The following is a 14,084-nucleotide window of genomic DNA, read 5'->3' on the forward strand; positions in this document are numbered from 1 at the left end:
TTGGATCATAATTAGAGAAAATGATTTGCACCATTGCTCAAGTTGGAACTTAATTAGTTCGTAACGCCATCTCCACTTGGATATTATTACACTTGCAATTTATGATTTGCGCCAAGTGGCCCAATTTGAGCCTGACACATGGCAGCAATATGTTGCCACCTCAACAACTAGTTTGTAACGCCATCTCCACCTGGATATTACACTTGCAGCAACTCCACACATGCTTTGATCTCTTCCCACTCATTTGATCACAATGCACATACTTGGAAATAAAGCAACTTTGAGATAGAGTAAGTGGGATTGCCGAATGCTAAAGGCCGGAAATATATATAAAAAACCCTCCAAAATGAAGGTTTTGGATTCGAAACCATCTCTCCAAATATATATAAAAAGAAAGTGGGGTTGCCGAGCTATATGTTATTCTTCACATTCCTTCTGCAAAACTTAACTTTGGATTGAGAATAATTTTTTTCTTCATTTCGATCTGTTGTACAATTTTTTATAGAAAAATTTAGTTACAAGTATAACTGCGTATTAATATGTATATTAATTTAATGTGATTAATAAAAAAATAGATTTTATTAAAAATAATGTTAATTTAAATTTTAAATATAAAAAAATTAATATTAATATATAAATTAATATACAACCTTAATTATACATAATAAAACTCATTTTTTATGTTAATATAGTGGTTGAGCAGCGCCGTACATCCACTCTGTGGCTCACACTGTTGAATTTGCAAATTATGAATTGTCGTCCATTGTTTGTGCCCACTAAGTAGGACTTAGAGCCCAGCCCAGCCCAGCCCAGCATCTCAAGACCAGTCGCTTACAGGAGGCACAGCATCCAAACCTGCAGGGTCTTGAATACGAAGTAAATAAGGCAGCGTTCGCCATCAGTTAAACATTTCACATGCAACTTTACCGCTGCAATCCTGCTATTCATTTTGGACCGTCTTGAATATGAGTATCTCTTTTTAGAAGTATTTGTTTCCCCTTTTTATTTATTTATTTATTTTTTATATATATTAAAATTAATTAACAATCGATTTTTTTTTTCTTACTAGTGGAGAGATAAATAATTAAACACAATTTTCATTTAAAAAAGTTATTTTTTTTTCACTTTAATTCAAAAATAGTGACAATACAGTAACTGAAAACAGAAAAAAGCTGATCTTTTAATGATAATTAATCCCATAATACCACAGCAAATGAATAAATTAAGAAAAAGGAAAAGGAACATCAAACTCGAAAAAGACCAAACACACAATACAGTGGCTTCTGCCTTCTGTGGAGGACTAAAGAATGAATTCTGGGTTGACACCACACCTCCCCTAACCACTCTTTTTGCCGTGGTACGTTTTTGGGAACGAGCAATAGACTGAGGAGGACAACGACATGTCGGTGGTCTCGGTTGCCTATCTAGGGATGCGTGCTCACGCAATTCGAGTGCGCGTGCATTTCAGGCCGTTTTGCATGCGTGCGTACGTGGTGGGCTTCTCTGCTCTTCGGGGAATGGGAGGGATCTCTTCTTCTTCTTCTTCGGTGGAGAAAATGTGCAGGTTGAGAATGCATGAGTGAGAGAGCCCTCTGGAAATATGAGTTTCAATATTATTCAAAGCGCACTCATTACAGCCAAACTTCGGGCTTTCTGCTTTGTTCTTGAACGAACGAAAAATAAGATGCTGCCCATATTCTGATAGTCTGTGTTCAACCAAGTTCTGTCAAAATGACAGCGACTTCGCTTCGCTTTCTGAAACCACTGGATGTCGAGTTTGGATGCTTTCTGGCGTTTGTTTCCCCCACCAACAAAGATTACTATAGTAAATGTTGTTGCCCTACCTACATATAGGCTATATCATTTGATGCTTTAGCGCTCGCATGGGGGTTTTTAATTAACAATAGATCACTTTCCACGAAGGTTCAAGCTTGATTTAGATTTAGAGTTTAGCGTAACGTGAATTTCCATTTATTAGATATATTTAATTAACTTCGTATATTTATCATTTAGTTAGTAAAGAACGTCGTATTATTAAATAATATTTACAGTTTTAAAATATGTAATATCCATGTATCTCATTAAAATAATAGATAATTAATTTGAAATTCACGTATATAAAAAATATGATAAAATAATGAATAGTAATAAATAATTCTAATACTCAAACACATTTAGTTTAATAATAATATTATTTAAATTTTATTTAATTTTGATGGATTTGAATTTAGAAAATAAGAATATTTTATAAAATAATTAATTTCCCGATTTTAAAAGATAGAAAACTGAGAGCTAAGAATATAAACATTTATTGCTTTCATTCTAACAAGCCGTTACTCTCTTTCTTTACGTTTGCATTTTTCAATACATGATTTCCGAGGTTAAAAGTCTCCTGTCATGGCTGAAAAAGAAAGGAATGCTGCATCTTCTTACATGAAAGGCAACTCAAATAATATTTGACATGAAATTACATTGGTTTGGCAGTATTTTTCTCTCTCTCTCTCTTTTTTGTTTTTGTTTTTGTTTTTTTTTTTTTCTCAAAGTCAGAGCTGATGCATCGTTGAAGGCTCAAAACAACACACAATCCGGTGCTCTTCTCTTTCCTACGCAGCGGTCACGTGGGGTCTGATCTGATGTCCTCCCATCGTGCTTTTCGCTCCCTCCTCTGCAACCTCGCCAGAGAGAAAACACAAGAAAAGAAAAAGAAAAATACAAACAGTCTCTCTGAGTTTTGTTTTTACAAACTCAAAAATCTCACTCAGATTTCGATCAAATCCCTCAACTTTGCCAAATGGGTTCGTACAGACGCTTACAGCTGCAGGCTTTTATCACAGCCGTTTTTACTATTATTATTATTTCTACTCCTCCAACCAGCCAGCACAAGGCACGAAAGATGTGCCTCGAGAGAGAGGCTCAGACTCTGGCCATCATCTCCTTCTTCTTTTTCACTCATAGATCACTGTGACAATAATGGCTCTCTTTTTAGCCTTATTATCACTACTCTTTCTCTTACCTTTGAGCCTCATTTAATCCCTGCAACCGCAGTGATACATGCATTTATGTACCCCACAGTTCCCTGCAGAAACTTTTTTCTTCCAGGGTTTTTCTTGTTTATGGGTATTAATTATCATTGTCAGATAGCCTAATTACTGCCCTTTCCACAAAACCTTTCGTATAGCTTTCATTACACCTAGCATCATATGTATGCTAGCAGCGTCTTCTTTCTTACTTCCTATTACTGCTGCTGCTTCTTGTAACTGCTACATGTACCGGAACTATTACTGCTTATTAATACTTAAAGTACAGGCACTTCTTGCTCGGTCTATTTCTTCACTCCCTGGTTTTTAAGTTTGAGCGATTCAAAGATTTGAGGACTTATTAAGTTTGTGACCAAATGGCTGCTCCGTCGGGTTTCTCTTCCTCGCTGCCAACGCTGCCGCCACCTCGTCCGAAGTCGCCGCCGGACTATCCAGATTTATATGGCAAGCGCCGCGAAATGGCCAAGGTTCAGATGCTTGAAAGAGAGATTGGCTTTCTTGAGGTGAGTTGAGTGTATATTTTCTTGTGATTATTTTGCAGTGAAAGGACCTTTTTTTTTTTCTATTTTTGGGTGGGGGAAGGCATTGCTAACGCGTTTTAGATGGGCTTAATTTAATGGCCTTTGTAAGGGAGAACTTAACTTTGTCATAGTATATTGGGATTTGACACATTCTTCTAGGGAAGAATTTTTCTTTTTTTTGGAGGAAAAGAAAAATCCGAGATTTTTTTCTCTGTTGCTACGAATTTTTAAGTATTCACTGGTTTTTTTTTTTTTTTGACAGTCTTGACTATAAACAAGTAAGGGAAATGCGTGATTGGATGTATAGGGGAAAGGTTTTTGTTAGTGAATCTGAGGAGGATGAGAGTTTTATGGGATCAAAGACGAGAATATTCATGTATGGTGGACACTGAATTTCAAGTTAACGAAATACAGCTAATCAAAGGGTGTTTTATAGAACCTAATGGAGGACACATTTGGAGAGTATCTTAAGAAATCGTAAACAAATATTTGAGGGGGGATCGCTTTTGCCCTGTTTGCTTTTGTGGTTGAAAAATTAGCTTAGCATACATGCCAATATATGTCGTTTTGCATATAAAAACTATGAAAGCTGAAGTTGGTCTTCATTAGTGGCTGTTGTTTCGACCTTAACTAGTTAGGGACTTTAACCAACTCTCGTTTTCCATCAAAGACAAGAACGTTCCTCTGTAGTTGTGAACACTGAATTTCAAGTTTAGAAAATACAGCTAACCAAAGGGTGAATGTATTGACCCTATAAAAGGACACGTTTGGAGTATTTCTTAAAAAAATGGTAAACAGATCTTTGAGGGTGGATCGCTTTTGCCCTTTTTTTGGTTGAAAGATTAGCGTAGCATATACATACAAATATATGCATTCTGGCAAATGAAAGTGGTCAAAGCTGAAGTTGGCCATTGTTAGTGGCAGTTGTTTCGGCCTTAATTAGGTAGGAACCTTAGAACTGTAACCAGCTCACGTTATCCACCTGGATAATCTTTCATACTTGATAGGCTAGTTATTTTGTAACTCAACCATTACACTTATAAATAATAATATCACAAGCATCAAATCACCACCATTCATTGCATAAGCATCCTAGCGAATGAACTCTCAATACATGTGTTCTGCTAATGATTCATCTACATTATAATAGAAGTGGTTAACAGAGATATGCTAGTGATTGTGCATGATGTTCTGTGTCTTTTCCTTTAGGCTTACTTATCTGAAAATTTTGATCTATTGCTAATTTCGTCTAACCTCTGAGGTCAAATTGGAATTATTGGTGGCAATGAGATGTGCTTCAGGTTTAGATTGAAATGAAACTGAATGCGACTGATGTAGTCAATTCCTCTAAATTTCTAATCATAAGTTTGCAAAAAGACAAGTTTATACATAACTGTTCAAATGAGTAGCTTTTCATGTTCTTTTAGTTATTTTGGGTGGGCAAAAGTTTTGATAACTTTTCTCTGAGCAGGAAGACTTAAAATCCGCTCAAAGCCTTCAAACTGCTTCTAGATGCTGCAAAGAGTATGTTTAACTCCCAATTGCTTGTTCAGTATCTAGTTTACAAAATCAGTTATATGGCGTTCAATCTTGCGAATTTCTTTTGAGACTTTTTCCATTTTTTTTTTTTCATGTCCTAAGGATTATATAGACACGATAATTTTGCAGGATTGCTGATTATGTGGTGGCAAACTCAGATCCTTTTATACCTACGTATGTATTCTGTTGTCTATATCTTCTACAAACATTTTTTTGTTAAGTATTCTACAAACTTTAAGGGATAACAATCCTCCTATATTTTCCTTTTTAAGCAGAAATCGAAGGAATCATCGGACCTGTCGCTTGTGGAAATGGCTCTGGTACTATTATCATTTTGTAGTATGCCTATACATCTGAAATTGTACCATCTGTGTTTTACCATACAGACTCTTTAAAGTTCATTGGTTGGAATATGATAAGCACAAGCAGCAATAGCATGCACCATTGCTACCCATGAACATAGCCATTCTGTTTTCTTGCAGTTGTACATGTTATTAGGATCCTCAATTATAATCTTCACAATGATAGGAATATTGCAACGAGGCTCAATTGCATTCATATTATCTAGACATTACAGCCAATTAATTTTTTCTGTATTTACTGTCAAAATGACTAAGTAGTTATGAAAAATTAAATGCTGTATTTTCTGTATTTGTTGAGGAGGAAAAGTTTTTGTACATTTTTGGATCAAGTAGCAACTGACCACACATTTTCTGCTTTACCTTGGTGATTCTGAAATGCAATGTAGAATATATGACATAGGATCTTCTATAATTCACAAAGACGAGTTACATTTAATTTTAGAAAGTAGTTTACATCCTGTAAGGCAGTATACGTAGTTTTTACTATTTAAGGAAATAGTGAATGTAATGGATGGAAAAAACTGATTTCCTTTCTGGTGTAGACACTCCAGTAGTAAAGAATGTTTCCTGCATATCATGCTCTGAATAAGATTGACAAGAATAAATGATGATGAACCTAGTCTGACCCGAAAACTCACTGGAAACTTTATTCTGTTATTTACCCCTAAAGAAAACTCGGGTTCCTTTCAATTTCATGCAGAAGTTGCTGAACCACCAATTTAGAACAATCAGCATTTATTTTTGTCTGATCTTAGAAGCAGAATTTTCCATTTTGTGTATAAACATCCTTAAGTAACTGGCGTGCGCTTTTTTGTAGTGGAATGCCTTGTTTTAACCTCTCTTGGATCCGCTGTTGCTGCTCTACTGGGTGCTCACTTCATCTAGAGATGCCGCGCTGCTGCTGTGACAGCAACCCATGCAAGTGTGGTTCCTGTGTCAGCTGCTGCAGCAGTTGTGATTGCAATCCATGTAACTGTGGTTCCTGTGTCAGCTGTTGTCATTTCCCGAAGTGGTGGTGCTGTTGTGCTTGCCCCAGATCACAATGCTGTAAAAAAGTTTCGTGCAGCAGAAGTTGTTGCAATTTCCCATCTCCTTCATGCCCTGACTGCTCTTGCTGCATATGGAGATGTACACGTCCCAAATGTCCAAAGGTACGCCCTTGTTGCTGTTGTACAAAAACCTGTTGCAACCCTTGTTATCTGTGTTGCTAGTATATTGGTGCAATCCCATTCTGGAGCACAGTTCTTCAACATGGAAGTTTATTTTTAATTGGGTATAAAACTTGGATATGTGGATGGCTGTAAGAAAGTATCTTCAAGTTCATTATAAATGGGCAATTGGTTGATCTGCTTTTTCTGAGATTGTTGCTTTGGTTTTCACAAATTTTCGATATATATATATATAAATATTGTGATTGCATTATCAACAATTTTTCATTGCAACACATGCAACTTAAAAAGCCAGATTAATGTATAAAGGATAAATCTATTGATCATTCTTTTTATCATTATCTTCTCAACATCCCTTAACGTGGCATTAAATAATATGTCTACAAGTAAAACATATTAAATAGTTTCTAATAATTTAATATTATATCATGGAATAATGAAGATGATGATGGTAAAATAGATGATGGGAAGCATTACTCGTACAAAATCACTATTGAATGCCATTTTCCATACATATTTGATATAGATAAATGTCTTTAGTTATAATGACTGGTTTGATCATTTAGGTATCATTTACTAATAGTTTGATCAACTTACTGCTAAGTTAGCCTGTGGTTGAAGCATGCCCAAAATTAGAGATGTAAGAAAAAATTGGAAAATTGGTTGAGCCAAACTGAATTGGGGTTTCTATAACCAGAAAACCGGACCAAAATTAGAAAATTGAAATTTCTGGTTTATAAATCGGTCAGTATCGATTTTTAAATTTTTAAAATTAGTATATATCTGTTTGATTTCAAAATTTTTTTAAAACTGAACCGAACCGGACCGATCACACCCCTACCCAAAATTGAAAAAAAAAAAACAACTAAATAATATTAATTTCTCCCCATCAAAAAAAATAATTTTATAGTTTTGACCCCCACAAACTCCAAGCTCCGCCCATGGTCAATTTGAGTCTACAAGGTGGATCCTTAGATAACCCGGTTGGTGTGTACCATAGTTCAAATCAATGGTCCGACAAGAAGCCCAATGATCCATGCTAACAATAAAGTGGGCAGGTCGTATTTTGGATCTTCTAGGTTTGTCCGATTCTCTTTATCCTGCCAAACTGTGAAACCTCGGTCCTCTAGCAGAAAGCCTTATGGGTTGTGCATCGTCATTGGAGTTTGCATAAATCCAATTTCAGCAACAAACGAGAACTTTAATTTAAGATCAAATACTATATTACACAATACAATACTTTGGTAGACTGCAAAACTCAAACCAAATTGTGACCAAGTTGGAATGGCCGCCATAAATGAGATCATAAACAAACTGTAGAAATTTCCAACTTCCACTTCAACAGAAAGTCAATATATATTAAACAATTATTTCTAAAGAAACCCATAACATTCAATTCGTTAAAAGCCAACTCTACCATTAGGCGGCTACATTAATATTGGTATGCCATTCTCTCCTCCAAGCTTCGTGGTAAACTTCAACTCCATACATTCTCTCTCGACTGTCCTGAGTGTCCTCAATTCTCCTCCCCTCTCTGAAGAGTTTGTACGGCTTTCATCTTGGCAAAACCAAATGCTGAATTCAACAACAATGATCGTTTTAGATAGAGCTTTGGCCTTCTTAACTGTTTTCTTTTCTTACCAAACTACTGCACTGGCCCCAAACTGCATTGGAGGGAAAAATCAACCCCAAAACGGCTTACGATCTCACCAGCTGAGTCCATGCAAAAGCAACTGGGCTCTTCACTTGGTGTTCGTTGTTGCTCCAAATGATTGAACCAAACTCGGACCTAGCCACTCTAGGAATACCTTTCCTAGCCATAAAGGTAACCGTGTACTTCTGTTTCCCCCCTTCATTTTTGAAAACCAGCCTCTTAGGGGTCACTTTCACCGCCACCATTTGTGGTGCACTGATTGTCACGTCGTAGACTGACCCAGCAGCACCCACATTCGTCAGTTCACGAGTGTATCGAACAAACCTCTTGTCTCGGAACACAACTGAGAACGATGGGTAATTGAGCTGTCCAGGGTCAGAAAACTTCCTCGAGCAGGTAACATTGGGGCGTTTGACAATGGTTTGGACATCATCAATACTATAGTCCAACGAGCACAGGAAGGCAACATAGTCATCTGGTGAGAGATCGTACACAAGGCCCGGAGAGAGGGCCTTGCGAGGGTCAACATGACCTGCACCGTGAGACCAAGGATCGGAAAATGCACCATCGCCAGCAGCATCCCGGAGCGGAGAGTTGGTGTCGTCTTTGGTGTAGGCAGTAGTCATCAGCGCGGATTTGATTGCGCTTGGACTCCAATTCGGATGGGCTGCTTTAAGCAATGCCGCTAGCCCACTGATATGGGGACAAGACATCGATGTACCTGTAATTTTCGAAGCGCATATAAAACACCAATCGAAACGGTACAAACGATTAACTGAATCTGATCAAGCCAAACCTGACAAGATGTTGAATTGGGTCTTCCTGGTGTCCTTCTCCAACCCAGTGGGCCCAATGGCTTCGGACCAAGCGGCCAAGATGTTGACACCTGGCCCAATCACGTCCGGCTTCAAGATCTGTGGAGACACCAGATTGGGCCCTCTCGAACTAAATGCCGCCACGACTGGCGATGGCCGCACGTTCAAAACGGTCCCACCAAACCTCAGCTTAGCCGTCGGATTTGGATCTGAACGCACATACCCCCTAATTATCTCCCCGGCCTTCCGCCCAACCGCCATGGCTGGTATCAGGTGACTATCGGCCACCAGTTCCTCGCCATTAGCCAATGTGTTCGCGAGTATCATCCCAACCCCACCCGCGTCGCGTACCACCTCTCCTTTCTCCACGCGTGCGTTTGTCCCTCTGTCACAGACCACTACTTTCCCACGTACAAACTCCGGGTCGAGGGAACCGGGCAAGCACATGTTGTTCGAGTTAGTACTTCCGTTGCTGTAAACCAAACCTACCGGTTTATTTCCCATTCCCTTCCCGCTGTAAAGTGACACTCCCGTGAACTGGTTTTTGTTTCCGAGTATGGCGTAAGCCGGGAAATCCCGGTCCAAGGTTCCGGCCCCAACCGTCATGATCCAGGGGGCCTCATTCGCCAACGAGGCTCGGTTGGGCCCACTGTTTCCGGCGGAGCAAGAGACAAAAATACCCCTTTCCATGGCCGCGAATGCTCCAATGGCGATGTTGTCGCGGTAATAAGGGACGGACCCACCACCCAGAGAGAGTGACAGCACATCGACGCCGTCCAAAATGGCCCGATCAATTCCTGCAAGAATGTCGGAACCGAAGCATCCGATGCTCCAGCACACCTTATATATGGCGACGCGCGCATGGGTGGCCATCCCACGAGCCTTCCCGCTGGCATAGCCGAGGAGGCTGGCATTGGTGATGTGGGATCCAGCTGCTGTACTCGCGGTGTGAGTACCGTGGCCGTCTTGGTCCCGAGGTGACACAGTCTCCGTGGGTTTCTTCAGGAAGCTACCGCCAGAGGCCATTCGATAGCCCGTTGAGAAGCTGCGAGCCCCGATGAGCTTCTTGTTACAGAGCGAGGGGCTGAAATCCGGTGCGGATTCGCATCCGCCCCTCCACCGGCTCGGGATCTCTGGCATACCAGAGTCGTCGAAGCTCTTCGACTCCGGCCAGACCCCAGTATCGAGGACCCCAACGACAACGTCATGAGAGGCTTCGTCGAGTTCCTGAGTATTATTACCAGCCCAGAGGCCGGATTCCGAGTCTAGGCCAAGGAACTCGGGGGTGCGGGTAGTGTGGAGAGTGTAAAGCGTATCTTCATAGACACCTAGGACCGAATCGAATCTGCGAAGTAAATCGGCTTGGTCGGGATCGAGCGAGGCAGCGAAACCATGATATGCGGTAGTGTAGGTGTAGAGGAGAGAGTCAGAGGTAGTGGAGGAGGAGAGGGATTGAAGGCGAGCGGAGTACCAGTCATGGTGGGTAGCGAAGGCGGATGGTTTTTCATGGTGTTTCATGTGAACAATGTAAGTTTGCTTGGACGCCACAGAGAAGCAAGGAAGGAGAAGAGCAAGAAGAGGAACGAGCAAGAGCATGGCCATAGAGCTCATGTTTCTGAGTTCTGCCGCAGAGAGAAAAGTAGTGGTGAGAGTGCTCAGGAGACTCTATATATAGACACACATGCACTCACACACAATAAGAAAAGAAAAGGAAAAATGGAGCCAGAATTAAAAACCAAATACCACAAAATCCTCAAATCAACCAAGCTAAACAAGAATATGTATTGGGAGTTCCAAATCCATACATGGTAATGAGAATGGTATACCCTGGCTATGCAATCTTCTAATCTTCAATTTATTATAAAGAAATGGCAAGATTCATAGAAAGATTGTCCTGATTTTATGATAAACAAGATAGTTTGTTGAACAAGAAAATAAAAAAGAGTATATATTTGTTTGAAAAAATAAAATAAAATAACATTTATATTGTAGTGAAGCATTTCAATAGAAAGATCATTAGTTTTCATACCAATTGTAATTTGTAACACAACATGGAGGATGCCTTGTTGAACAAGAAAATGAAGTCCATTTATTAGGTTATTGTGAATCAACTCTTTATACTCTAATTCGTCTCTTTTACAACTCTACGTAAAATTGAGGGTGGTTTTATAAAATTAAGATTTTTTTTTTTTTAATGAAGTGGTTTAATTGCATTGATTGATTATAAAATAAGTCCAAAAATTGTAGGTGTTTTATTACTAATTTATTTATCAACGCAGATATTAAAAATTGTCAATTAAAATTGACTGTCATAAAAGCATTTTCACTCCTAAAAATGCACATAAATAACATAGCATAGAGGCTATAAAATTTAATAGGAAAATTATACGCATACAACTATTTTTACAACATTTTACATAATGTTATTTAAAATGGGGATATTTTTATAAAAGTAGCTTATAAAAATAATAGCATTTTGTAGAAATATCTTCAATTTAAAACATCATGGAATAAAAAATTATACATATATCTTTACTCATTGATAGTTTAGATCGATAAGTGCAAATATATATTTTTATTTTATTATTTGAATTTTATATATCTTTAAATATTTTTAAAAAATAAAAAAATATTAATCCACTAATAATCACTCATTAACTATTAAATAATAATAATAAAAAGCAATCGATCAACTTTATGGGTTATATTTCTCTAAGTAGCATTTTCCTTACTCATTTATGCATCCATTGCATAGTTACCCGTACCTTTGGTAGGGGTGGGACGAGTTTTAAATACGAGAGGAAAATTAGTAGAGAAAATTGAGAAATTATCCCGTAATATTTTTCTTGAACAAGTGGTTAACGGCTAGATTTACATGTGGCCCCCACTCTACTGATAACTTTTTTAATCTACGAAAGTACGCACAATGTTCCGTGTACCACTATGTCGACGTCGACTGCACGTGTTTTTTTATAATATACGGATAGTAAATGAAAAAATATAATTTTAAGCGTAATTGTGTATTAATTTGTATATTAATATGATGTAATTGATCAAAAAATAAATTTTATTAAAAATAATATTAATTTAAATTTTAAGTATGAATAAATCAATATTAATACACAGATTAATACGCGACTGTATTTGTATGTAGCAAAACTTGATCGTAAATTAAGGAATAGGGGTTCGGTGTTACATCATTATTATTTATCATTTTATTATTATTATTTTATTATTATTTTATTACTATTTACATAATATTTAAAATCAGCTTCCTATCTAAATAGAACTTTAAATATAGTTGTATTGTGTTTGGTTAGATAAATCTAACATTGAGCCAGTCACTAGGACATTATGTTTATTATAGTTTAAATAAAATCTAAGAGTGTCTAAATTTCGTACATTATCTTTAAAAAATATAAATACTCTAATTATAAAAAAATTATATAAAAATAAATTTATAAAATGACATAATTTGATATAGTATGTTAAATTATAAAATATATATAACGGATCACATAAAGTCAGACAAGTTTATATGTTTACTTTGTGTAATATATTTGTATATGTAGCACTTATATTTGAAAAAAATGAAGTCCACGTGGGTCCTTGATTTCTACTATTTGTTTTCAAATATAGTGCACAGCACAGGTAAGAGAGTTCTATAATTGAATAAATCATTTTCCTTTAAATTATTTTCAGACATAAGAACTATTTGTATGTGGAAATATATTTTTATGTTTTTTTTTCTCCCTTTTAAAGTAAAGAAACAGTTATAAAATATTTTTCTAATTATGTTTAATCTTAGAACACAACCATAGCAAACTAATTTCAATTGATTGAACTTAATCATTTAGCTAAATCTTAAGGCGGTGTTTGGATAAATGAGTTTGAGTTAATATATATTCCAAACACGAGATTTGGATATTAAAAAATGAGTTCTGCTACATATAGTTACTTCTGCATATTCTTTATATATTTCACTAATGTGATTGATCAAAATAGTTATTTTATATTAAAAAAATAATGCAACCAATTACATTAATAAAATATAAAATAAATACGTAAAAATGATAGCACATAAAATTTTGTTAAAGAATTATATTCAACATGATCCAGAAGCCACCTTTTAAGGATTGAAATATGGGAAATTAGATGCACGAGTCCTGGTCAATATATTTCCTACAACATGCAGCTACTTTCCTTGAAGTAGGTTAAGGGTAGGTAAGATGGGGATGGACCCATAATTTGTGTCTTCAATCCAATTAAAAGCCATATGGGTACTATGCACATGCACTTTCCTAATTTTAAGGTAAATAAAAGGTACATTTGTGGCTTAAACAAGTAGAGGCAATTATGTCTCAAAGAGGCCCATCTCTGCCTAACTCTTTGTACAACACTTGTCTTTCACGTTACAAATTTAAAACAACACTCCAATACGTGCATAACTTTTCCCTACTTCTTTAATGAGATTTTTCTTGGTGGGCTTAGTGATTCGTAGTCATTGCTGCTATCGCTAGTAATAATGTGAATGAGAGATGAATGATACTGAAAAATCCTGCTAGCACAATGAGTAAAGTCACTTAATTTTTTGAGTGAGTCTTACATTTTTTTTTTTCTTAACTTGAACACTTATGACTTGTATATAACATTACTCTATTATATATTTTGTAATCATCCGTACATTGAATTAAAACTTAAGAATAGAAGAAGGAATTGATAACATTCATCATTCAATCAACAATATTCTTGAAATGGAAACTTATGATATGGAGAAGAGTATGACAGATAGCATGACAAATATGGATGCCAAGAGTGTAGCAGACTGATTATAGTGCAGATTTTACTCCTGATTTTACTCCTTGTAATTTGCTGTTGTAATTTGTTAAGTCTTACCTTGTTTAGAATACACAATTGTCTATTACCATGTATAGCTATAGTCTCTGTACTCAATCTTTGAATATAAATACAATACTACTCTCACGG

At 36.8% G+C, this 14,084-nt stretch overlaps 2 protein-coding genes across 2 annotated transcripts; one reads left to right on the forward strand and one right to left on the reverse strand.

Moving 5' to 3' along the window:
- Positions 1–2,680: 2,680 nt before the first annotated feature.
- LOC122306764 (guanine nucleotide-binding protein subunit gamma 3) lies at positions 2,681–6,819 on the forward strand. The gene is made up of 5 exons (XM_043119277.1): positions 2,681–3,541; positions 5,031–5,083; positions 5,228–5,272; positions 5,374–5,418; positions 6,278–6,819. The coding sequence occupies exons 1-5, from the start codon at positions 3,395–3,397 to the stop codon at positions 6,669–6,671; spliced, it is 684 nt and encodes a 227-aa protein (XP_042975211.1). The 5' UTR covers positions 2,681–3,394; the 3' UTR covers positions 6,672–6,819.
- Positions 6,820–7,809: 990 nt separating this feature from the next.
- Positions 7,810–10,798, reverse strand: LOC122308325 (subtilisin-like protease SBT1.8). Its single transcript, XM_043121592.1, has 2 exons — positions 9,080–10,798; positions 7,810–9,004 (listed from the first exon to the last, which is right to left on the reverse strand). The coding sequence occupies exons 1-2, from the start codon at positions 10,707–10,709 to the stop codon at positions 8,328–8,330; spliced, it is 2,307 nt and encodes a 768-aa protein (XP_042977526.1). The 5' UTR covers positions 10,710–10,798; the 3' UTR covers positions 7,810–8,327.
- Between the last annotated feature and the right edge of the window lie 3,286 nt (positions 10,799–14,084).

The sequence above is a fragment of the Carya illinoinensis genome, chromosome 4, assembly GCF_018687715.1.
Source record: "Carya illinoinensis cultivar Pawnee chromosome 4, C.illinoinensisPawnee_v1, whole genome shotgun sequence".
Classification (NCBI taxonomy): Eukaryota; Viridiplantae; Streptophyta; class Magnoliopsida; order Fagales; family Juglandaceae; genus Carya; species Carya illinoinensis.